Raw genomic sequence first — 26442 nt, 5'->3', positions numbered from 1 at the left:
CAGGAGTTCATGCACTGCGCCATGGCCACTACTCGGGACGCCAGCGGGTCAGGTGCCACTCACTTACTGCACCGACCTCATACTGGCTGCCCCGCGCCCTGGCCACCGCTTGTCCGCTCACCCTGTCCTGGGTCCTGAATGACGAGACAGGGGTTATGACATCATTCAGGACGCAAGACAGGGAGGAGACACCCCGCTTCCTGTGCGTTTCCAGGGCTGGTGGAGACACCAAGGGAATGTTTTCTCCAGGGCGGCTCCAGCAGGCAGTGTTTACCAGAAGCCCAGCAGGTAAGTCACTGACTGGACTTTGTTTGAATGTGGGAACTAATGGGGTTCTAAAAAGGGCAATAATGGCAAATGGGCAGAGGATTCAGTGCAGCCTTGGTGCCCATTTGCCACTTATTGCCCTTTTAGTGTCCTTCTATTCAGTGCCCCCTGATACCCTTTTGCCATTTTGTTGCCCCGTTATTGTTCTTCTGTGGCAAAAGATGCTAAAGGATACAGGGGCAGTAAATGGCAAATCAGCATCAAGGGGCCACCAAACAGAAGGACGCTAAAGGGGCAATAAGTGGCAAATGGGCACCATGGTGGCACTGAAAGGCACTAAAGTGTTAATAAATGTCAAATGGGCACAGAATTCAGTGCCTTCATAGTGCACATTTACCATTTGTTGCCCTTTTAAACCCTGTTCAGATTACGTGAAAATGTACACCTTTGAATTTTTTTTTTCTGTAAAAATCTGTGTGTTTGGTGCAACTTTGTAATTACATTTAAGGCTTCGTTCACATCTGCATCAGGGCTCCGTTCAGGCATTCCATCTGAGCTTTCCGTCAGATCGGAGCCCTGACTGAAACAAACGGAAATCATAGGTTTGCATCACCATTGATTTCAATGGTGACGGATCCGGTGCAAATGGTTTGCGTTTGTCTCCGTTGTGCAAGGGTTCCGTCGTTTTGACAGAATCAAAAGCACAGTCGACTACAATATTGATTCAGTCAGGGTTCTGTTCTGATGGAAAGCTCAGATGGAATGCCTGAACGGAGCCCTGATGCACATGTGAACGGAGCCTTATTAAACTATTTTTACTTTTTGAGATACAGCTGTTTTGTATTCTGTATACAGAGCAGCCGTATCTAGTGCTGAGACCTCAGTCCGTCAGGTCTGTGGGACTGACTGGTTCAGTGTCAGCGGGTCCTGCGTGTCGATGGTTCATAACTCAGATGTGATCGATAACAGGCGGATCCGGCGTGTCAGAGACACAGGACCTGCTGACACTGAACCCGTCAGTCCCACTGGCCTGTCTGTATACAGAATACAAAGCAGCTGTATCTCAAAAAGTAAAAATTGTTTTTAATAAAAAGTATTTATTTAGAAAGTTGAACAAAACACACTGATTATTTGAAAAAAAAAAAAACTATTTCAAAGGTGGGCATAGCCTTTAAAGTGGTTGTAGGGAATACAAATTAAACATTTTGTTGAAGCAGCAGGAGTTAAAATTAAAAAAACAACTTATACTTACCTCTCTCCTCCCAGACGTTCCTGCACTGGGGGCTCCCGTCAGATCTGTTCTCTTTTTGTATATAGCAGTGACATCATGTTGACCGTACACCATCGCTGCAGCCTATTAATAGCCTCAGCGGCATTCAGCAGGAAATCCCTAGGTCACAGTTCCCAAAGTAGTCAGTGACTGGTAGTTAAAGCGCAGGTGGAGTCAGAAAGTACAAGATACTTATTGCCAGGGCCGCACCGTCCATAAGACGAGATGATCTTCTTGCCTCAGGTGGCGGCCTGCTGCCTTTCTGAGGGGGCGGCGGCGCCACTGGAACCAGCCGCCGCCACCCCCTCCTGCAGTGAAATTCCCATATTCAAAACAATGGGCTGGTTCCTGTTATTCCTCCCAATTTCTCAAAATGAATTGTGTAAGGAAGGAGTAATTATAAAACTGAGCCTTTAATGAGTTCATAAAACGTGGAATAGCACACATTACCATAAATATATTGATATATAAGTATCTCTTTTGAGTATTAGGATCTGATTCTCTTTGATTCACTGCTGGTATTATGTTCAGTATATGTTCACAGATAAACGCACAGCGGTGCTTCACAATTTCTCAAATTGAATTCTATCCCCTATGACTAGGCTGAACTGTCCCTGTATTGGGTAATACTGCTGGGCGCCCGTTCTGTAAAGGACGACCCTATTACCGCCGGCAGCTCTCCCTAATAAATTCTTCTATTGATTTTCTAACATTGTCACTCTTGTTCCTACACATTTCGCCAAAAAGATTTGGCTCGTCAGGGAGACAGACAGAGTTGTGGCTCAATCAATCTTATATCTGGCAGTGGCAGCGAGCCGATCTTTCTAGCGTCTTTTGTATGTTTTACAGAGCCCGCCCATCCGGGACTCGACCATCTGGCAGCCAATCAGCGGGGAGGTATACGTGCATCATCCTCCTCACAGCAATATTACAGTCCTCTGATCAGCTTAAACATCGTCATAGGGATTATTGCATGTGTTTCCCCTATTGGCTAGCTGTTTCACGGTGTGCTGTTGTTGTAGTTCTACTGAGTGTCATAGCAGTGTTCGATCTATACAAATTAGTTATTTATTTATTAGTAATACTTATACCTAGTGTGCTTTCCTCTTCCCTACTCAAGATTTCTCTTGCTTGGGATATCACGATAGTGATGTTTTGACCATTGTCATATTAATAGGGTATATGGCCAAATGATTGCCCATTAACACTTATAGAGGGGCTAATTAGTGGAACTGCATCCTGCAGTTTCTGTTTTCATACATGAGAGATCAGATATCTCTCTAATAGCTATCTTGCTCTCATGTCTATTCATTTGACTTTTGCACCTTTCATTAGTCCTATATGTTGCGTAATGTTATTCCTGGGTATTGATTATCCAGGATTATGATCTTCTGGTACCAAAACCCAGAATACATATCTATATATAGATGGAGGGAGGGGATTTATAAAAAAGATGTGACCTCCTGATACCATACAGATATATATATATATATATATATATATATATATATATATATATATATAGAGAGAGAGAGAGAGGAAAGTGTGTATACATCGATAGGGTCTCGAGACTCTTTTAGGAGGAGGATGGGGATGAATTTCTCTTGAACAGTTGTAAGAGGGCCTAACACAATGGATGTCAGATTGCATATTGGTCTATCATTTATTCATTTCTAGCCCCTTAGTAACGGTGCTATATCTACTTATTTTCTCTTATCCAGGTATTTTGATAAATATTTTGATGTATAAGTATGTCCAAAAATGAAGGATTACATTATGGAAAAGATTTGCCTTTACATTTATAAATATAATGTTGTCATCTGTAGTCTGAGCTTTAGACATCCATTCTGTAGTTACTGTGATGTGAGGTGTCCAAAAGAGCATATTTAATACTAGCAACAAACAGTAAAGAAATCCTCATTACCTCTAAATGGCTTGAACTTATTCTCCAAATCAAAATCCTGTCTCCCAACTCTTGAGAGGTCAATCCGCAGGTCTGGACAAATAGCATATTCCTCAATAGTTTTACTGATCTGATAAATCTTGTCTGTAACAGCATCCAGAGCAGGACCTACAAAACAGAATGGAAAAGCAAGTAAAAATACAAATATATGAACCAAAAACATATATGTAAAGCAGATGTATATTGCAATGTAACAGCTACTGTAGCAATTGGGGCTGTCAAGATTTAGTGACAGATTTGGATGGAAAGCATTGGATGCAGTGAACAACATCTGCATCCAGAGCTATAAAGAAACATCTGCTTGGAACAATATTTTAAGGATTTATTAGACTGCATATATGTAGTGGCAGCTCTATATACGACTTAACAAGCAGCAGAATTAAAATCATCTATCAAAATTGTTAGGTTTCTAGGGAAATAGGCAGGATTGGATAAAGCCTTGTGCTTATTTTTGGCTTTCAAGACACAGCGCATTTCTCCAGTTTTTGCCTCAGAGCTTTCCAAGAGTCATAGCTGATATTGATGTGTGAGGTCTTGTTTTTTTTGTATTTCGGGGTATATTTGTTTTTTACATAATCTTTTGATGCATAGAAATTAACGTTTGTGCAAAACATTTTATTATGCCATTGTGATTTATTTCAGGGTGTTCTTCTGAAATTAACTCTTACATTTATTTTATCGGTTGCGACAATAATTTTTTTTGTTTTATAACTTTTTTTAATAAAAACTGGTTTTGTTAAGGGAGACCTTCAGCAGAAGCACAACTTTCCATCATAGCATCCCCTCCCCCAACTGATTAAATATCAAGCTCGCTACTTTTTAAAATGTATATTGTACTCTCTTCCCTGCCTTCTGTTTGCTTCTGATCAGACACCATCTAAATCCTGCGTTCTCTTCACACAGGAAGTTTCTGGTGCCTGTATGAGTGTCACAGGATTATCCCCATTGACTCAAGAAAAAATAAGCATATTCCTGATGTCTGATTATAAGGCCGGATTCACACGAGTGTGTGTGTTTTGCGCGTGCAAAAAATGCTGTGTTTTGCGCGTGCAAAAAACGCTGCGTTTTGCGCGTGCAAAAGTTCTGTGTGGCATCTGTATATGGTGCGTGGCTGCGTGATTTTCGCGCAGCCGGCATCATTATGACACTCTGTTTTTAGGTTACGAAACAGTAAAGAAGGAGGGGCTTTTATGTTTCCCTTCACTCCTTTAACAGCTGGAGCGCGAATCACGCGCGTCACCCGGAAGTGCTTCTGTGTCGCGCGCGATTTCCACGCACCCATTGACTTCAATGGGTGCGTGCTGCACGAAACACAGGCAAGTATAGGACATGTCGTGAGTTTTACGCACCTGTTAGAACAGCCCCATTGACTTACATAAGTCCGTGCGACGCGCGTGATTTCCACGCGCGTAGCACGGACATAATACACGTTCGTGTAAATAAGGCCTTACTGTTGCTATGCAACAGCCCCAGTATGATAATTAGTAATAGGGGCAGCAAGAAAAAGAACAGGTTTGACACTGACACATGGAATTCTTTATGGAACACATGCCAAACTTTAGTTTTGGTTGGAGTTTCCCATTAAAAAAAAACCTGTATTTTTTTCTGCATTTCGGTGTTTTTTTTAAACAAATTATTTTATTCAACTTTATTCAATTAAGTAACTTTTTTGTCCCGTTAGGAAGCTTTCACTTTAAATTTTTCTTTTATTTAATTATAATGCATAGGAATACCTATGTGCTCCAATTCGCTACTATCTATGCTAGTGAAACCTTTAAAACTGTCAGCTGATTGGTGATCACAGATGTATAAGAGCGAATAAACAAAAAAACAAACATATGTAGCAAAAAGTTTGCATCTTTGGGCATGTGCAAAATAATGTGAAAAATAATCTTCCCCGAGAACTATTCCTATTTTACTGTTCGCATCAAATACATGATGGACCAATATGGAGAATGGTATTTGGTTTTTTTAAATAATTGTAGGCAACAATAATATGGCAGTAAGGTTCAACTCCTTAAAGAGGCTCTGTCACCACATTATAAGTGCCCTATCTTGTACATAATGTGATCGGCGCTGTAATGTAGATTACAGCAGTGTTTTTTATTTAGAAAAACGATCATTTTTGACGGAGATATGACCTATTTTAGCTTTATGCTAATGACTTTCTTAATGGACAACTGGGCTTGTTTTACTTTTTGACCAAGTGGGCGTTGTGGAGAGAAGTGTATGATGCTGACCAATCAGTGACCAATCAGCGTCATACACTTCTCTCCATTCATTTACTCAGCACATAGTGATCTTGCTAGATCACTATGTGCCGTCACTTACTCACATATTAACGTTACTGAAGTGTCCTGACTGTGAATAGACATCACTACCAGCCAGGACGTGATATCTATTCAGAATCCTGAATTGTATGTTTGGTGAATTGTACACATTTGGTGAATTCGTCTGGATTGTCAGAGGATTAATTACATTAGCTCTGCAAAGCCCCTGACAATTCACTGCAGAGTAATAAAAGTGAAGAAACACATAGGGCTATTAGGGTTTAGATGGACACAGGGTGTACTTGTGGAATAGCCTTATATATTTCCCTTTAACAAATAAATACAGCTCCATCAGTTGTCCTTCTCAAGCTTCATGGCCATCGAGCAGTTGTGAGAGATAGCTGTATATAACTGATTGGAGCCACTGGAGGGGGAACTACACTATTAGGCATACAGGTGAGTGGGGCTACCGGTCCCCACTATAAATAATAAGGAAAAATAATAAGGCCCTGTATTTAAGCCTACCACATGGTAGGCTTTGATACAAGTCACCAGCAGATAGTAATCTTATACTGTATAAGATTACTGCCTACTGGACCCTGTATCTAAGCCTACCTTGGGGTAGGCTTAGATACAGGGTCCAACAGACAGTATCACACATGGGCACTGTATCTAAGCCTACCACATGTTCTACTAATTTGTTTTTTTTACAGGTTCGGTCGTTGGACTACGTCGGATTCGAGGACTACTTCAATTACAGCATTTTTTATTATCAATAAAATGGTTAACGAGGGTCTTGTGTTTTTTTCTTCTATGTCTTTGTATTTTCTTTTAAACTTCATTACTACCGCCTTACTAATGGCTGCTGGCTGGTTGACAGCATCCATTACTAAGGTGGGGCTTAGTGTTAGCCGCTGCAGAGACTGGGGATCTATTGTGCGGTCAAAATGCTCACTACACCCCTAGATAAATTCTTTGAGGGATCTAGTTTCCAAAACGGGGTAATTTATTGGGGGTACCACTGTACTGGTACTATAGCTCAATGCAACATGGTGTCAAAAAACAAATCTTATAAAATCTCCACTCCAAATACTAAATGGCGCTCCTTCCCTTTAGAGCCTTGCTGTGTGTCCAAATAGCAGTTTATGACCACGTGTGAGTTATTTCCCTACTCTGAAGAAGTTGCTTTACAAATGTTATGGTGCTTTTTCTCCTTTATTTGTTGAGAAAATGAAAAATTTTAACCTAATGCTATGTCTTATTGGAAAATAATGTAATTTTTCATTTTCACTGCCCATTTCTAATAAAATATATGAGACACCTGTGGGGTCAAAATGCTCATTACACCCCTAGATGAATTCCTCAATGGGTGTAGTTTGCCAAATGGAGTCACTTTTGGGTAGTTTCCACTGTACTGCTACCTAAGGGGCTTTGCAAAAGCGACATGGCACAGAAAAACCAATCCAGCAAAATCTGCTCTCCAAAAGCCAAATGGCGCTCCTTCCCTTCTGAGCCCTGATGTGTATTCATACAGTACTTTATTACCAAATATGGGGTATTTCCGTACTCTGGAGAAGTTGCTTTACAAATGTTACGGTGCTTTTTCTCCTTTATTTGATGAGAAAATGAAACATTTTGACCTAAAGCTACGTCTTAGTGGAAAAAAATGAAATTTTTCATGTTTACTGCCCAATTCTAATGAAATCTATGAAACACCTGGGGGGTCAAAATGCTCACTACACCCCTAGATGAATTCCTCAAGGGGTGTAGTTTCCTAAATGGAGTCACTTTTGGGGGGTTTCCACTGTACTGGTACCTTGGGAGCTTTACAAATGCGACATGGTTCAGAGAAATGAATCCAGCAAAATCAGCGCTCCAAAAGCTAAATGGCGTGCCTTCCCTTCTGAGTCCTGCTGCTTGCTCAAACAGCAGTTTATGACCACATGTTTGGTATTTCTGTACTCTGGAGAAGTTGCTTTACAAATATTGGGGTGCTTTTCCTCATTTATTTGTTGAAAAAATGAAAAATTTTGAGGTAAAGCTAAATCTTATTGGAAAATAATGTCATTTTTGAGTTTCACTGCTCAATTCTAATGAAATCTATGAAACACCTGTGGGGTCAAAATGCTCACTACACCCCTAGATTAATTCCTCAAGCGGTGTAGTTTCCAAAATGGGGTCTTTTTTGGGGTGTTTTCTTTATTTTTGCACTACAAGACCTCGTCTAACCTGACATGGTGCCTAAAATATAATTTAAGAAAAGGAAGGCCCAAAAATCCTCTAGGTGCTCCTTTGCTTCTGAGGCTTTTGTTTCAGTCCAGTAGAGCACTAGGGCCACATGTGGGATATTTCTAAAAACTTCAGAATCAGGGCAATAAATATTCAGTTGTGTTTCTCTGGCAAAAACCCTCAGTATTACAGGAAAAATGGATTAAAATGGAATTTCTGCAAAAAAAAAATGAAATGTTAAATACTTTTGTGTCAAAAAAGACAAAAGTATAATAAAATAGGTATGATACCTTTATTGGCTAACCATAAAAGTTCTATATGCAAGCTTTCAGAGCGCAGAGGCTCCTTCTTCAGGCAGTTTACAAATGAATGACTTAGAAATAGGTATCATACCTATTATACTTTTGTCTTTTTTGACACAAAAGTATTTAACATTTCATATTGTCTCTGGCTAACACGGTACTACACTATTTTTTACTGTACTTTGCAAAAAAAAATGAAATTTGCAAATTTCCATTCCACTTTGCTTTAATTCCTGTGAAACGCATAAAGGGTTAAGAAACTTTCTAAATGCTGTTTTGAATACTTTAAGGGGTGCAGTTTTTAAAATGGGGTGATGTGTGGGGGTTCCTAATATATATATATAAGGCCCTCAAAGCCACTTCAGAACTGAACTGGTCCCTGAAAAAATAGGCTTTTGAAATTTTCTTGAAAATTTGAGAAATTGCTGCTAAACTTATAAGCCTTGTAACGTCCTAGAAAAATAAAAGGATGTTCAAAAAATGATGCCAATCTAAAGTAGACATATGGGAAATGTTAACTAGTGGCTATTTTGTGTGGTATAACTATCTGTCTTACAAGCAGATACATTTGAATTTAGAAAATGCTAACTTTTTGCAAATTTTCTCTCAATTTTGGTGTTTTTCACACAAAAATATTGAATATATCGACCACATTTTTGCACTAACTTAAAGTACAATATGTCACGAGAAAACAATCTCAGAATCGTTTGGATAGGTAAAAGCATTCCCAAAATATTACCACATATAGTAACACACATCAGATTTAAAAAAATGAGGCTGTCATAAGGTCCAAAAGTGGCTGCGTCCTTAACCCCTTAGTGACCACTAATACGCCTTTTTACGTCGGTCACTAATGGGCTTTAGGCTAGGCTGACGCCTTTTCACGTCAGCCTAGTCTAAGTCCTGCACGGGTCTCCCGTGCAGGCAGGAGCCGGGGCTCTGCTGTCTGATAACAGCTGAGCTCCTGCTCCAACGCCCGCGATCGAAGTTTACTTCGATCGCGGCCGTTTAACCCATTAAATGCCGCCGTCAATAGCGACCGCGGCATTTAACTTTGTTTACAGAGGGAGTGCGCTCCCTCTGTCACCCATCGGCGGCCCGCGAATGAAATCGCGGGTCTCCGATGGGGTGTCATGGCAGCCGGGGGCTTGATAAAAGCCCCCAGGTCTGCCCTGGACATATTCCTGTTACACTGACAGGCAATAATGCTCTGGTATACGAAGTATACCAGAGCATTATAGCAGCGATCGGAATATCGCACAGTAAAGTCCCCTAGTGGGACTAATAAAATAAGTCATCAAAGTGAAATAAAGATTATTAATAAAAAGTACAGTAAAAAAATAAATAAAACCATTTTTTTCCATAAAAAGTGGTTTTATTTAGTAAAAGTGTAAAAAAAAAAAAAAAAGTACACATATGTGGTATCGCCGCGACCGTAATGACTCCATTAATAAAGTTCATATGTCATTTAAACCGCAAAGTGAACACCGTAAAAAAAACCGCAAAAAACCATGGCGAAATTGAAATTTTTTTCCATTGCCCCCCAAAAAAGTCATAATAAAAATGAATCAATAAGAGCCATGCACCCCAAAACAGTACCATTCAAAACTACGTCTTGTCCCACAGAAAACAAGCCCAAAAAATCACTACATTGATGGAAAAATAAAAAAATTACGGCTCTTGGAAAGCGACGATGCAAAAGCAAATAATTTTAGTTCAAAAGTGTTTTTATTGTGCAAAAGTCGTAAAACATAAAAAAAACTCTACATATGTGGTATCGCCGTAATCGTACCGACCCATAGAATAAAGGTAACATGTTATTTACGTCGCATAGTGAACGGCGTCAATTTAAAAACGCATAGAACAATGGCGAAATTTCAGTTTTTTTTTTATAATCCCTGCCAAAAAGGTTAATAAAAGTTAATATAAAAATTATATGTACCCAAAAATGGTGCCATTAAAAAGCACAACTAATCCCGCAAAAAGCAAGTCCTCATAAAGCTATGTAGACGAAAAAATAAAAACTTTATAGCTCTTTGAATGCGACTACAGAAAAACAAATAAAATAGCTTGGTCATTAGGGCCTAAAATGGGCTGGTCACTAAGGGGTTAAGGGGTTAAGAGTCAAGTCATGACATATAATATAGAAAACTGTTGTATCATATTATAACAACCATGTGCATTTAAATAAGTCTAATACACTAATTGAATTTAAATAGTGATCATAATAAAAATTTGAAAAAGCTGACACTCACCAATCGAAACATATATTTCTCCTGAACGGACTCTATATGTGTCGAGTAAGAGATTCTCGGGGTTTCAAGCACCGATGTAAAGGATCTGCCAGGCACAGCTTCGGGGTTAACTCCCTTAATTAATCAGTCAGCACCTGAATCTACATCCCTGAGACTGACTCCAGCTTCCACCACTCAGGCTGGCAGGCTTAGGAGTGGGAGAGCCTATCGCAGCCTGGCCAGACTCAGCTAGCTCCCGCCCTCTGTCTATTTATACCTGCATTTCCTGTTCCTCCTTGCTTGTTATTCTTTTTCATGTGGTTTCCTGGCCCAGCTACAGCTCCTTCTATTTTGTTCCTGCTCCATACAGACCCTGGCTTACTGACTACTCTTCTGCTCTTCGTTTGGTACCTCGCACACTCCTGGCTTGACTCGGCTCGTTCACCACTCTGGTTGCTCACAGTGTTGCCGTGGGCAACTGCCCCTTTCCCTTGCTTGTATTCCCTTGTATGTTTGTCGTGTTTGTCGTGCACTTACTGAGTGCAGGGACCGCCGCCCAGTTGTACCCCGTCGCCTAGGGCGGGTCGTTGCAAGTAGGCAGGGACAGAGTGGCGGGTAGATTAGGGCTCACTTGTCCGTTTCCCTACCCCCCGGTCATTACAACCGAGTTGCGCATGCCCAAACACTAGCTCTCCATTGAGTATAGCCATACACGTTTTCTATGGTTACCATGACACAGTACAACAGTGTGGCAACAAACGTCACAAAATTAAAATAAGGGAGTGTTCTTGCCGCGCAGTTAGATATGCTCTATAGCACCATCTTTGGCTAGGGTAAGCTGCCAATACATTATGCTCATATTTTCGATCAAAGCAAGTATATATTAAATTAATTATACCAGTATTATGACCAAGTCATGGATAATATCTCCTATATGCCATTAGGGCATAATGAATTCAATCTACTGATCCATTGAACCTCTCGTTGTTTTAGGATCAGTTCCCTGTTGCCACCACGCTTTAATGGAGGAACCCTATCAATGAGGGTGAACCTGAGTTGTTGGACAGTCTGTCCCACCTCCATGAAGTGTCGTGACACAGGGAGTTCACTTTTCTTTGTACATATGCTAGATTTATGGTTATTCAACCTTAATCGACACTCAGTTGTAGTTTCACCCACGTAAATCAAATTGTATGGGCACTGCATATATAACAAAATCACTTTTACATGTATAGTGAGAATTAATATTATAGGTTTTTCCAGTAGCAGGGTGTACAAAAACATTGCCTTTGAGCATTATGGCACAACTCTCGCATGATAGACAGGGGAAACAACCCCTGCGTGTCAAATCAGACTGTCCACCTCTATTGAGACCTTAATTTTTGCTGACGTCCGTCATGACAAGCCTGTCCCTATGGTTACGGGGTCTTCTGTAAGAAAATAGTGGAGGAGACTGAAATTCCACTATTTGTCATAGTAGTTGCCAAGAATTCTCCAATGTCTCTTAATAATCCCTGCTATATTTGGGCTACATACAGTACATTATAAGTGGAAACCATAGGAAGTCTATTACTTTTATGGTTGTTCTTATTTTTATTGTTACCCTGACAGAATTCATCTCTATCTGTTAACCTCACTCTTTCTAGATGTTTATGTAAAAGCTTCCCTGGATAACCTCTCTCCAGAAACTTTTTTGCCATTATGTTTAGTTTATCATCCAAACTTTTAGGGTCCTCCAATATCCTCTTAACCCTTAATAGCTGGCTATACTGTAAGGACCTAATCATCCTCTTAGGATCATGACTGTCATAACTAAGCAAATTATTACAGTCCGTCTGTTTGACATGTAAATCAGTCCTAAGTCTTTGGTCCTGTATAAAGACCATAGTGTCAAGAAATTGGATGTTAGTGCCAGAGACCACCAGTGAACTTAATGTCAGGGTGAATTTGATTCAGAAAGTCAAAGAACAGGTTCAAACTGGGCAGGTCACCCGTCCAAATGAGGAAGACGTCGTCTATGTATCGCCACCACCCAAGTACCGAAGTAAAGTGCTGGGATACATATATCCACGTCTCCTCCATATCAGCCATAACTATGTTGGCGTATGTGGGGGCCACATTTGACCCCATGGCTGTCCCTCTGAGTTGTATAAAATATTCGTCATTGAATAAAAAATAGTTACAGGTCAACACGACCGCCAAAAGACCCATTAAAAATTCCCTACCGTCATTGGAAAATTCAGTATGATCAAATACTCTACCTACACTGCTCATACCTCTTTCATGGTTTATAGATGTGTATAAGCTAGTCACATCGAAAGAGACTACCAAGGCCCCTATAGGAATATATATATGCCCCTGATCTTAAGTAAAAAATCAGCAGTGTCTCTGATGTAGGATTTGGCAGATATAGCAAATTCCCTTAGAATCTTGTCCAGAAAGATCGCTAACGGACTAAGTAGGGACTCCCTCCCCGAAACTATAGGCCTACCTGGAGGGGCAGTAATGCTCTTATGAATTTTGGGCAGGCAATACAGCATTGGAGTTATTGGAAATGTAGGTGTTAAAAAAGAATTTAAATCTTTATCTATCATGTCACTCGCAAAGACACCAGCAACCTAATGTATTTCTGAATGCTATTTTTAGGATCCCTCTTATACACATTAGTATCATTCAGTTGTCTATAGGTCTCCTCATTAACCATTTTATTGAGAATAAAAAAAAGACCGTCATGAAAGTAGTCCTCGAATCCAAAGTAGTCCAACAATCGAACCTGTAAAAAAACACAAACACACATAAAAAAACAAAACAATTCTTATACTTACCTTTCCTGGGTCCAGCGCTGGAGCCACAATGTCAGCGAGCTGGGCCCTATATCTAAGCTTGCCATATGTGATAAAGTCTGCTGAGCCAATGTATCTAATCCTATCCATAGCTATAGGATCATAGCACTATAGATGCTGTCTCCTATGTATAAACACACACACATATACACACGCATATACATACACGCGCACATGTTTTTTTTGGGGGGGACACGTATGTATTGGGGCTATTTCTCCTGACGTTTTAAGACCTTAGTGACGCACCTGGCTGCTAGTACTGCATCGTTGGGTCACTTAGGAGACCCAGCGATGCAGCTGAAAGCTGCGGGCCGTCGGCCAAGAGAAGTTTGGGGGGGGCCAAGAAGAACTTTTGCATCGGGGCCCATGAGCCTTTAGCTATGCCCCTGATTGCAGCATCAAGTGGTTTCTATCTCCATGAATCCATGACATGTCAACTGCTTGTTAATTACCTCTCCTTACATAGATGTCAGTGGGTGGGTGCACACAACTAAGCCCCTCCCAGGCTGAGAAAATAAAACTGTTAGTTAGAAATGAGCATCATAGAGCCTGACTGGCAGAAAAATTAGGGATTTACACATGTTAACATTATCCAAGCACCATCATTACTAGTGTCCTATAGGGGGGTGTAGTCATCATTGTAAAATGATTTAATGTTGCTCGTGTATATTTTCTACACTAACTCTGAAGCTACACTGACTCTGGCTCAGAACAGCACTGCTATTTTGTTATGGCTAGCACGGGTGTCTGCTGCCTCAATGTGGGGGACACCAGGGGATCCCTGTGATGGAAATATTCAAGTAAATGAGACTTTGGTGATTTTTTCGTTTTTGACTAGAGTGACCCTTTCATTAATTATATGGGGTGCAAATGTATGTTCTAATGCAATGTTTTAATGCAAATACATTTTACAGTAAGGCCTGAAGATAGAATAGAATAGGTTGGCAGATAAAGCTTTCTGGTTGATGTAGCGCAGCAGGCATGTCTGAAGCACATTTCTGTATCTATTCTCATGAATGGCTCTGATACCACTTGAGATTCATATTTTTGCAAAATGGTCTTTTACCTCCATTAGCAATATTGAACTTGATTCCAAAGTCTCCACCTGGTCCTCCTGGATTGTGGCTAGCTGTTAGAACAATACCCCCGATTGCCTTAATTTTCCTAATAATACACGAGACAGCAGGAGTGGACAGCAATCCGTTCTGACCAATAACCAAGCGGCCAATCTACATACAGCAAAGAAAGAAAGAAAAATAGTTACATCCTCATTGGTGTGTGTACAAGTAGCCACATGTGCCATTTAATAAAATTATTATCATTATATAACAATTTGGAACTAATTGCATTTTTTTTTATATTGGCCCATCTGGCACCAGCCATTATGATCTTTTTTCCCTTCATGAAGCTTATTCAAGTTGAAATATGTCATTTGATATGAGTTACATTTGTTATGAGTCATTTGCATATCTATCTGATGGCAGCAGAGCATACAGTAGAGAGGGAGATGCTAAGCTCGGGAATATACAGTTTTCTATAATTTGATTCAGTATTATCTTCAATATTTTTTTTTAACCCCTTGGCGCACCAGGACGCAACTGTATGTCCTGGCGGGAATTGAATTTTTACTTTACAGTTACTGAGACGTTCCCGGTGCACACTGTGAGTGACAGTGTGCATCGGGAACAGGGGGAGTAGCTGTCCCCACACGAAGTAGCAAAATACGTCTGAAATTACGGAGCTGTTTTCGCCTGAAAACAGCTCCTGATTTTCAGAAGTTTTTGTAACTACTGGCGTTTTTCGCGGTGTATTTTACGGACGTTATTGAAGCTGTTTTTCAATGGAGTCAATGAAAAATAGCTCCAAAAACGTCCCAAGAAGTGACATGCACTTCTTTGACGCGGGCGTCTTTTTACGCGCCGTCTTTTGACAGCGACGCGTAAAATTACACCTCGTGGGAACAGAACATCGTAAAAAGCATTGAAAGCAATGGGCAGATGCTTGTAGGCGTAATGGAGCAATTTTTTCAGGTGTAATTCGAGGCGTAAAATGCCCGAATTACATCTGAAAATAGGCCGTGTGAACATACCCTAACACTCCCCAGTCACCGGCAATGGACCCGTAAAAGCGGTCCATTGCCGGCGATTGCTGTGATTGGTGGGTGTGTTCAGATCCACTAATCACAGTGCGTTTTCACCTAGGGCAGGTGAAAAATAATGGACACAGGCTTTGATCTCTTAGCATGTGAAGATACGTTTTTAGAGATCAGAGCCTGTGCTGTATTATGTGCCCCTCACATGTGAAAAACAGCATTAACCCCTCATCTCTAGCTCCCTGTTCCCAGTGAGTGTCCCCACCCCCGCCCAGTGTATAAGGAAGATTTTTTTTTTTCAATATTTTTTTTCCATCATAATTCCCTAAAAATAATAATTAGATTTAGTTGTTAGGTAGTTGTCTAGCTCGTCTACGCCAATTCGTCGCGCCAGTTGTCAGTTATTCAGCGTCAATCCATTGTCAGTGTCAATCTGTATCGTCCATCGCGTCACTTGTCAGTTAGTCAGCGTGAATCAGTCACTGTCAGTCGCATCATTTGTCAGTTAGTGTCAATCTGTCACTGTCAGTCACGTCACTTGTCAGTAAGTGTCAATCCATAATGGTCAGTCGCGTCACTTATCAGTTAGTCTGCGTCACTTAGTAAAAGTCAGTATGTGTCAGTCAGCATCAGTAAGTGTCAGCTAGTAAGTGTGAGGCCCCATGCACACGGCCATGCCCGTAATCAAGGACCGCGATTGCGGGCAAGGCCGGCCGTGGACAGCCGCCTGCATTTTCGGCCCGTGCTCCCATACAATGTAAGCAAAAGGTAGAACATGTCCTATCTTTTGCGGTACACTACTGTGGCCGTACACCTTCCCGTAAATAAACGTGGACAATCAAAGTGAATGGGTCAGTAATTGCGGACAGCAATTGTGGTCCGCAATTACGGACGATTTTTACGTTCGTGTGCATGGGGCCAGGTGCGTAACTAGGAAATACTGGGCCCCTAAACAAACTTTTGACTGCCCCCCCTAGGTGCCACACGCAGTCCCCCCTTATAGATAGTGCCCCCTGTAGATTGTGCTATACAGCCCCCCTGTAGACAGTGTCACATCCCACTTGTACATAGTGCCCCCCACCTCCCCTTGTAGATAGTCACCATACAGCCCCCCTGTAGATATTGCCATAAAGCCCCCTGTATATAGCTCCATACAGCTCCCCCTGTATATAGTGCCACACACAGACCCCTGTAGATTGCGCCACGCACAGCCCCCTGTAGATAGCGCCACAGCCCTCCACCTTGTAAATAGTGCCATACAGCCCCCTAGTAGACAGTGGCACACAGCCCCCCTTAGTGGTGCCACACAGCCCCTCCCTTAGTAGTGCCACACAGCCCCCCTGCATAGTGCCACACGGCCCCCAAATGTATATAGTACCACACAGCTGCCCTTGTATGTAGTGCCACCCTGCTCCAACCTTGTATATAGTGCAACCCTGTTTCCCCCTTGTATATAGTGCCACCCTTCTCCACCTTGTATATAGTGCCTCCCGCCCCCTCCAAAAAAAAAATTATATTGTACCTACCTTGCCCCATTCTTGCGATGGACGGAGCGCTGCACAGGCTCCGGTCCGGACACAAATGCGCAGACCAGCGTGATGCAGTGACGTCATCACAATGGCCTGCGCAGGGAGTCTTCCCAGCACCTTATAGGCTGCAGGCCTTAAAGAGACTCTGTCACCACATTATAAGTGCCCTATCTCCTACATAAGGAGATTGGCGCTATAATGTAGGTGACAGCAGTGTTTTTATTTAGAAAAATGATCTATTTTTACCACGTTAGGTTTTTAGCGATTTTAGCTTTATGCTAATTCGTTTCTTAATGCCCAAGTGGGCGTGTTTTTACTTTAGACCAAGTGGGCATTGTACAGAGAAGTGTATGACGCTAACCAATCAGCGTCATGCACTTCTCCCCATTCATTTAGTCAGCGCATAGTGACACTGCGTTATTCACTATGTGCTGTCTTATACTGACATATTAATGTTACTGAAGTGTTTAGACAGTGAATAGACAGTCCTTCCAGACAGGACGGGATGTCTATTCACAATCCCGGCACTTTGTTAACGTTTCTGTGGTACTTACAGCAGAGCAAAGCGTAATCTCGCTGTAACCTGTCATTTACAGCGTGATCTCGCGAGATTACGCTTGCTCTGCTGTAAGTACCACAGAAACGTAAACGAAGTGCTGGGATTGTGAATACACATCCCGTCCTGGCTGGAAGGAATGTCTATTCACTGTCTAAACACTTCAGTAACGTTAATATGTCAGTATAAGGGTATGTTCACATGATTAACAAAATACGTCTGAAAATACGGAGCTGTTTTTTGAGCAACTCACGTTTTTCGCTGAGTTTTCGCTGCGTTTTTACGGCCGTTTTTGGAGCTGTTTTCAATAGAGTCTATGAGAAAACAGCTCCAAAAATGTCCCAAGATGTGTCCTGCACTTCTTTTGACGAGCCGTCATTTTACACCCCGTATTTTGACAGCGACACGTAAAATGACAGCTGGTCTGCACAGAACATCGTAAGACCCATTGCAAGCAATGGGCAGATGTTTGCCGACGTATTGGAGCCGTCTTTTCAGGCGTAAATCGAGGTGTAAAACGCCTCCATTACATCTGAAAACAGGTCGTGTGCACATACCCTTAGACAGCACATAGTGAACAACGCAGTGTCACAATGCGCTGCCTAAATGAATGGAGAGAAGTGCATGACGCTGATTGGTCAGCGTCATACACTCCTCTGTACAACGCCCACTTTGTCTAAAGTAAACACACTCCCACTTGGGCATTAAGAAATGAATTAACATAAAGCTAAAATCGCTCCTAACGTGGTAAAAATAGATCGTTTTTTTCTAAATAAAAACACTGCTGTCACCTACATTATAGCGCCAATCTCCTTATGTAGGAGATAGGGCGCTTATAATGTGGTGACAGAGCCTCTTTAAGTGGCCTGCAGCCTCAAGGCCATTTCTAGCTTTTCTGCTGCCTGAGGCGAAAATTGAAATGGCACCCCCCCCAGATTTTGATTGAAATCCCCCTGGCTGTTCTACATCACTAGCAGCCCCCTCAAACTCTTGCGGATACGCCATTGCATTGTACTCCACTGGCATGTGCGGTGCAGCGATGAAGCAGCACAGTGCGTGTCCAAGTAGTACAAGGCAATGGCGCATCCGAGAAAGCTGTATCAGCCAGGGGGGTGTCAATCAAACATGGAAAGGTGGGTTTGGAGGCAGGATTATGTGACTCTTCAGGATAGCGACACCACCCCATGACCTTTTAATGAGTAATTAGCATATAGTGTGCACGTTTTTTTAAAAGTTGGTTTTATAGATTTTGCTGCATCTGAAAAAACATTCATTTGGAAATAATGTCAAGTGATGTATTACTGCATGGCGGCGGTTCAAGAGGTTAAAACTACCAGACAGGCTCCCATTAAATATACAATGAATTGAAAACAATTCCATCTGCCCCGCAATTTTGTTATTATAATTACAGCTCCAGAATCAAGCTCAAACATATATACGGCACGAGAGCTAAGCTCATTACATATATAGAATACCAGAAGGAAGCTCAGTACATAAATACAGCACCAGAACAAAGCTCAGTACATAAATACAACACTAGAACCAAGCTCAGCACATAAACACCAGAACCAATCTCAGCACATAAATACAACACTAGAACCAAGCTCAGTACATAAATACAGCACCAGAACCAAGCTCAGTACATATATACAGGACAAGAATACAAATACAGCTCAATTTAGTGCATCCCCTGTTGTATAGGTTTGTACGGCGTAAAACTACAGCTCCCAGTATGGCCCGTATAATGGTAAGGATATGCTGGGAGATGCTGTTTCACAAAAAGAAAATCATATTATAATCAAACCACCCATCATCTCGCTGCAGCCCGGCCCATAAATGTTAGAGGCCAGGCTGCGTGGGCCCTATAGTGGCGTCGTTACCACTGTAGCAGCCATAACGGATGCCAGTAGCGCCACTGGGCATGGGGGACAGTGTCGGCGGGCGGCACAGGCATCCTCATGCTGCGGGCCCCATAACAGCCGCTACGGCTGCTACAGCGGTAGTTACACCATATCATGGGGCCTTACTAAGTGTTATAAAAAAAATAATTTGTGCTGGTTAGTGTTTAGTGTTTTACGTGAAAAAAAACAACTTAGTGTGTCAGTTTTAGGGTATGTTCAGACGGCTTATTTTCGGCCATTTTTCGGGCCGTAAACGGACGAAAAACGAACGTAAAATCAGAAGCAGAACGCCTCCAAACATCTGCCCATTGATTTCAATGGGAAAAACAGCGTTCTGTTCCGACGGGCCGTTTTTTTACGCGGCCGTTTATACGAACGGCCGCGTAAAACAAACGGCCGCGAAAAAGAAGTGCACGTCACTTTTTGTAGCCGGTTTTCATAGATTCTACATAAAAACAGCTCCAAAAACGGCCGCTAAAAACGCAGCGAAAAACGCAACTTTGAATAAAAAACAGCTGAAAAGCGGGAGCTGTTTGCCCTTGAAAAACGCTCTGTATTTTTAGACGTTTTTTTATTTTGTGTGTACACATACCCTTAGTGTTAACAAGCGTTAGTTAGTGTTTTTAGTGTTTTATGATAAAAAATATCTTTGTCATACAACTGTTTGTTACAGTTCACTGAGCTATATGTGTGTGTGTGTGTGTGTATGTGTGTGTGTGTGTGTGGTGAGGAACCAGAGTTCATTCTCCCATCCTCCTCCAGGAATGTCCTCGTAGCCGCAAGAGGGTTAGAGCCCAGAATCTGCCTGACCCTGAAACTGCCGTTCTGCCTGACCCTGGTACTGCCAGCAGTGATTGGTGACCCCCAACCAAGTACACCTCCCAAATCCCAGAATTTACTGCTGCGGAATTCATGTGCAGACAGAAGGGCAAACATATTGAGGGTTAGAACTCAATATGGGTCTCACTAAAAAGCCCTAAGTGATATTCTACTGGTCCACAGACATTTTATATCATTATCCGCTGTACCGCAATACTATGACAAGACCATGCTTTGAAGTCCTTCATAAATTTTTGCACTTTAACAACAACACCCAATGCCCCCCCCCCCGCCCCCGGATGACCCCAATTCCGACAGACATTTTAAAATTAGGCCCCTCGTTAACATTCTTCCCCAAAATTTTTCAGACATCCACACCCCCGAAAAAGACATTTCAATTGACAAATCCCTGGTGCACTTCAAGGGCAGGCTGAAGTTTTGCCAAAATATTTGCCCAATGAGCACGCCAGGTACGGGATCAAGGTCTACAAGCTGTGCGAATCTGAGACCGGATACACATACGCTGTCCGGATCTATGAGCGGAAGGACAGGACAATATAGCCCCCAGACTGTCCATCCTGCATAAATACCAGCGTTAATATAGCGTGGGACCTCCTGCACCCACTGTTTGATCAAGGGTACAGCTTGTACTTGGACAACTGGTACACAAGTGTACCCCTGTTCAAATGTCTAAAAGACAAATAAACTGTGGCGTGTGGGACGGTCCGAAAGAAACAGAGGCACCTCAAGACCCTAATCAGCCAATCCCTGCAAATTGGCGAAAGCGGGGCATTGCTGCAGGATCGGGTACTTTGTCTAAAATACAGGGACAAAAAAAATGTCTGCATGTTGACATCTATGCATGATGCCAGCTGCACCACTGTCCCCACACGTCGATTCACATTGTCCACAATGAAGCCTGCTTGCATTCAGGCATATAATAAATAAATGGGGAGGTTGGCATGCGAAAAAGTTAAATCTGGTACAAGAAATTATCAGTGTACCTTGTCCAGATGGCATTATACAATTCTTTTTACATTTTCTGTAAAGCTGGCTGTAACGCCCATGGGCAGGGACCGTCGGGATTACTCACCCCCCAACGGCCGCAGCCATGGATCTGTGAGCGCTGGTCCGCATCTCCTCCTCAGGAGACGCCAGCGCTCACATTCGCTTTGTTCTGCTGTGTCCAGTAGGGTCCTTAAAGGGCCAGCGCACATGAAGTGAATCATTAATTAGCCCATACTTACCCTGGACTATAAGAAGGGCCCTGCCCCTTCCTCCATTGCCTGAGCGTTGTTGTGTTTACCCGTGTTACTCTTGCAAATGGTTCCTTAGTTTCATCCTGTTCCCAGTGTTCCCGTACCTGCTACCTGTATCCTGTGCTACCGTTGCTCCTGTGCCTTAGAAATTGGAGTTGTGTTGTGCCTCTGGTCACGCCTGCTGTGTTACACCACGCCTGGTGTCATCTGCGAGGCTTTGCATCATCTGCCGTCTAAAATACCATCTGTGCCGCCTAGCCACTGCAACTGTCTGGACTATTCAGGTACCCTTGTGCTGGACTTTGTATTATTGGGTACTCTGTTGTGACACTGGCCACCAGGGTACATACTTGGAATACCAAGAAAAAATGATACAATTTATTTTGCTTGGAGATGAGGTGGGGGAAACCTCTGCTGCATCAAGTAGTTCTTGCCGTATCGTTCCTGGGCAGCACTTTTCAAGTGAAGTGCCTGCTACACCATAAAAATGCAGGGCACCAAAAAGGTGCTATGTCTGTGTAAAAAGGGGTATCCAAAAGGATGCCATATATCAGTGTGACACTTGTTCATCAAAACCCGGACTCTGCATGAAGGACTGCTTCCACATCTTCAACACCTCCCTGGATTAAAAATGTTATACTTTTAAGACCCCCACTGGTCTTTTACCCATTTTTGAAATTGGACACTCTAAAAAAAAAGTATAACAAAACTAAAAATTCTCATTATACCCCTAGATGAATACCTAATACTCTAACAAATGTGTATGATCTGCACAATTTTTTTTGGCCTATGCTTGTGCCCAAAAATCATCCAAGTAAATATAAGGCCTCAAAATCCTTGTGGTGCTCCTTCATTTCCAGTCACATCTATGTGTCCAGACAACATATTTAGACCACATTGGAGTTTCTGAACTCATAAGAAATAACCCAATAAATATTGAGGTGCTTTCCTTCACTTACATGCCCTGTGTCTGAAAAATCTGTCCAATAAATGACGCATTTGTGAAAAATGTAAAATTTTATTTTTCATGCCAGATTTCCACTAAATTCAGCAAAAAAATAAATATGGGGTCATAAAAGTGATCACACCCATAAATAAATTCTAAGAGGGGTGCAGTTTCCAAAATAGGGTCACTTCTTGGGGTCTTCCCCTAACAAACACGCAAACACGACATGGCACCCAAAAAACATTCCAACAAAATCTGTACTCCAAATGGCGCTCCTTCTCTGCTGAGCCATGTCGTGGGTGCAATCAGAAGTTTATTACCACATATGATAATACGGTATTGCCGTAATCGGGAGAAATTGATTTGCAAATGTTGGTGTGCTTTTTGACCTTTATTCCTTGTAAAAATGTAACATTTCTAAATTTTTTGCAGAAAAAATGTAGATGTTCATTTTCACAGACTAATTCAAATAAATTCAGCAGAAAAACAATGAGGTCAAGATGCTAACTATACCCCTAGAAAAACTCCTTGAGGGGTGTAGTTTGCAAACTGGGGTCACTTTTATTGGGTTTTCACTGTTTTGGTCCCTCAGGGGCTTTGCAAACGCGACACGGCACTGAAAACCATTCCAGCAAAATCTGCGCTCCAAAATCCAAATGACGCTCCTTCCCTTCTGAGCCCTGCCGTAGGTCCAACAGCAGTTTATTACCACATATGGGGTATTGCCGTAATAGGGACAAATTGCTTTACAGATGATAGGGTGCTTTTTCTCCTTTAGTCCTTACAAAAATTTCACATTTGTACGATTTTCAGAAAAAAAGTAGACTTTCATCTTCACAGACTAATTCAAATAAATTTAGCAACAAAATCTGTGGGGTCAAAATGTTAACTATACTCTAGAAAAAAATCCTTGAGGTGTAGTTTAAAAAATGGGGTCTTTTTGGGGAGTCTCCACTGTTTTGGCACCACAAGACCTCTTCAAACCTGACATGGTGCCTAAAATATATTCTAAAAAAAGGAGGCCCCAAGATCCACTAGGTGCTCCTTTGCTTCTGAGGCCTGTGCTTGAGTCCATTAGCACACTAGGGCCACATGTGGGATATTTTTAAAAACGTCAGAATCTGGGTAATAAATATTGAGTTGCGTTTCTCTGGTAAAACTTTATGTGTTGCAGAAAAAATTTATACAAATGGATTTTGGCAAAAAAATTTCATTAGTAAATTTCATCTCTATTTTGCTTTAATTCCTGTGAAACGCCTAAAGGGTTAAAAAACTTTCTTAATGCTGTTTTGAATACTTTGAGGGGTGCAGTTTTTAAAATGGGGTGCTTTATGGGGACTTTGTAATATATAAGGCCCTGAAAGCCACTTCAGAGCTGAACTGGTCCCTGAAAAAATAGCCTTTTGAAATTTTCTTGAAAATGTGAGAAATTGCTGCTAAAGTTCTAAGCCTTGTAACGTCCTAGAAAAATAGAAGGACGTTCACAAAACATTGCAAACATAAATTAGACATATGGATAATGTAAACTAGTAACTATTTTGTGTGGTATTACTATCTGTCTTACATCAAATACATTTAAATTTAGAAAAATGCTAAGTTTTGCAAAGTATCTCAAATTTTTTTTTCAATAAATATTGAATTTATCGACTACATTTATTCACTAACATAAAGTACAATATGTCACGAGAAAACAATCACAGAATCGCTTGGATAGGTAAAAGCGTTCCAGGAAAAATTATTACCACATAAGGTAACACATGTCAGATTTGAAAAAAATCGGCTGTGCCACAAGACCAAAACCGGCTGCGTCCTTAAGGGGTTATATGCTTTCAGGATTTATACAGAACTCCTTTGAGTACTGCTTCTACCTCCCACACAGAATGAGTGACAGCTTTTCTTGTATGAGAGCTTAATAGAAAAAAATATCCCCTCGTTGTCTCCCCCTCTATTCTTTGCAGCCCTCAGATAGGCCCATTGTTTTAAATATCAAAAGGCTATACAGTCCTTTAGAGGATCCCCTGCAACTTATGGAGCCTTTGGGAATTATGGTTGCCACCATGCTGGTAAACCACCAGCCTAGCCGGCCTATTGCAGGTATACATTTTACACCCATAATAGCAAGTGCCTGTATCTTTGAATAATAAAACAGTGGGTGCGCAGTCAGATTATTTCCTAATTGGATTGAATACTACTCCTTTGCCAGGCCGCGCACCCTTAGAATCTATTTACCCATGTTAGGGTGTGTTGTACACATGCCGGTTTTGTGTTGTTTTTTTTTTGCGATTTGTGCATAATCGCTGCAAAACCTTCACAAAACCAGCTCGTTTAAATAGACCCTGAACCTGGTTGGTATTTTTTGGTGGAAAAAGTGGCGACCATAATGGGAAAAGGGAGGGCCACCACAGGTTGGCTCTTTTACCCTTCTCCATGGTTATTGTGAACTTGCTCAGCGCCCCCAAATTAGGCTTCATGCACACGAACGTATTTTTTTCCTCCCGTAAATACTGGCGTAAATACAGGTCCTTTGTCACACGTATTCGACCCGTATTCCACCAGTATTTACGGACCCGTGCCCGTAAATACGGGTCCGGTGTCACCAGTATTTCACCCGTATTTACAGACCCGATTTCTCTGCACTAATCGGCAGCCCTTTCGGGCAGAGTTTCCGCAGCGATTGAAAGTAAAAGACGTTCATACGTACCGTTGTCTTGGTGACGTGTCCCTCTTTTGACATCCAGTCCAAACCTCCCTGGATGACGCGGCAGTCCATGTGACCGCTGCAGTCTGTGATTGGCTGTGATTGGCTGCAGCGGTCACATGGGATGAAACATCATCCCGGGAGGCCGGACTGGAGGAAGAAGCAGGTAAGTTAACTTTTAATAATATTAACTCCAGCGGTAGTCACTGTCCCAGGTGCTGAAAGAGTTACTTCCGATCAGTTAACTCTTTCAGCACCCTGGACAGTGACTATCCCCTGACGTCACCTAGCAACGCTCCTGTAATTACGGGTGCACACACGTAGCCACCCATAATTACGGGAGCCCCATAGACTTCTATAGGCCTGCCCGTGCCGTTATTACGGCCTGAAATAGGACATGTTCTATATTTTTCAATGGCACGGGCACCTTCCCGTAAGCATACAGGAAGGTACATGTGGCCAATAGATGTCTATGGGCCCGTAATTACGTTCGTGTGCATGAGGTAGAAGGCGCTTATTGTTTGTGCCGAGCTGGATTTTTCTAATATGTAATTTCCAGCACTGTTTTATGGAGGTGTACTCCGATCGTAAGCACTGCTTTTCTGTACAAAACAGTATGATAGGTGGTCGATGCAATTAAACGCTATAATTGGAGACAAATAAGAAGCAGCATGTAGAATGTTTGCCACATCTATAATGAACAAATTTTCACAACAAAAATATTTCTGTAATGTAATGCCAAGAGTCCACACCAGCAACACATTGATGAATCATGGATGGGAAAGAACAGTCATTATAGCACTGATAATATTTTATTCACAAATTCCCACTATTTCCACTATAAAATATAGTGCAAACAACTGAATATAAATACCTTATAATATTCCAAAATTATCAATATTATATATGATGCAAATATGATTCCTACATTTTCTGAATTGTAAAGCATGTAGAAAAATATTCTGAAACAAATTGAAAAATTCAATGATAATTTAATCTTTATCATTTTAATAATTAACTTGTTATAAAGATATAAAGTGGTGTCTACATAACAGTACATAAACAGTCAATAAACATGGCTTTTCTAACTACTGTATATAGAAGACTATTATTTTACAACCTTATTAATCTTGTGAAGTTACTTATGTTGTAAAATCATATACTGTACTGTTTATAAACTTCTATGTCAGTATGCATGTGGCAGGTATTTGTCTGTGGGTAAGTCCTGTTTAACTAGAGTTTTAATAAACTGAATTTATAAGTG

General features: G+C 41.6%; 1 protein-coding gene across 1 annotated transcript in view; it reads right to left on the bottom strand.

The window, feature by feature from the left end:
* Positions 1–26442, bottom strand: part of PGM5 (phosphoglucomutase 5) — a 156256-nt gene that overhangs the window by 86000 nt on the left and 43814 nt on the right. Inside the window, exons 2-3 of the mRNA XM_075860417.1 lie at positions 14445–14607; positions 3462–3608 (exon numbers count right to left, since the gene is read on the bottom strand). Coding sequence (XP_075716532.1) covers positions 3462–3608; positions 14445–14607 — 310 coding nt within the window. The remainder of the gene's footprint in view (positions 1–3461; positions 3609–14444; positions 14608–26442) is intronic.

The sequence above is a fragment of the Rhinoderma darwinii genome, chromosome 1 (genome assembly GCF_050947455.1).
Source record: "Rhinoderma darwinii isolate aRhiDar2 chromosome 1, aRhiDar2.hap1, whole genome shotgun sequence".
Lineage (NCBI taxonomy): Eukaryota > Metazoa > Chordata > Amphibia > Anura > Rhinodermatidae > Rhinoderma > Rhinoderma darwinii.
Note: the sequence above shows the minus strand (reverse complement) of the source record. Positions and strands in the feature narration are given on the sequence as shown.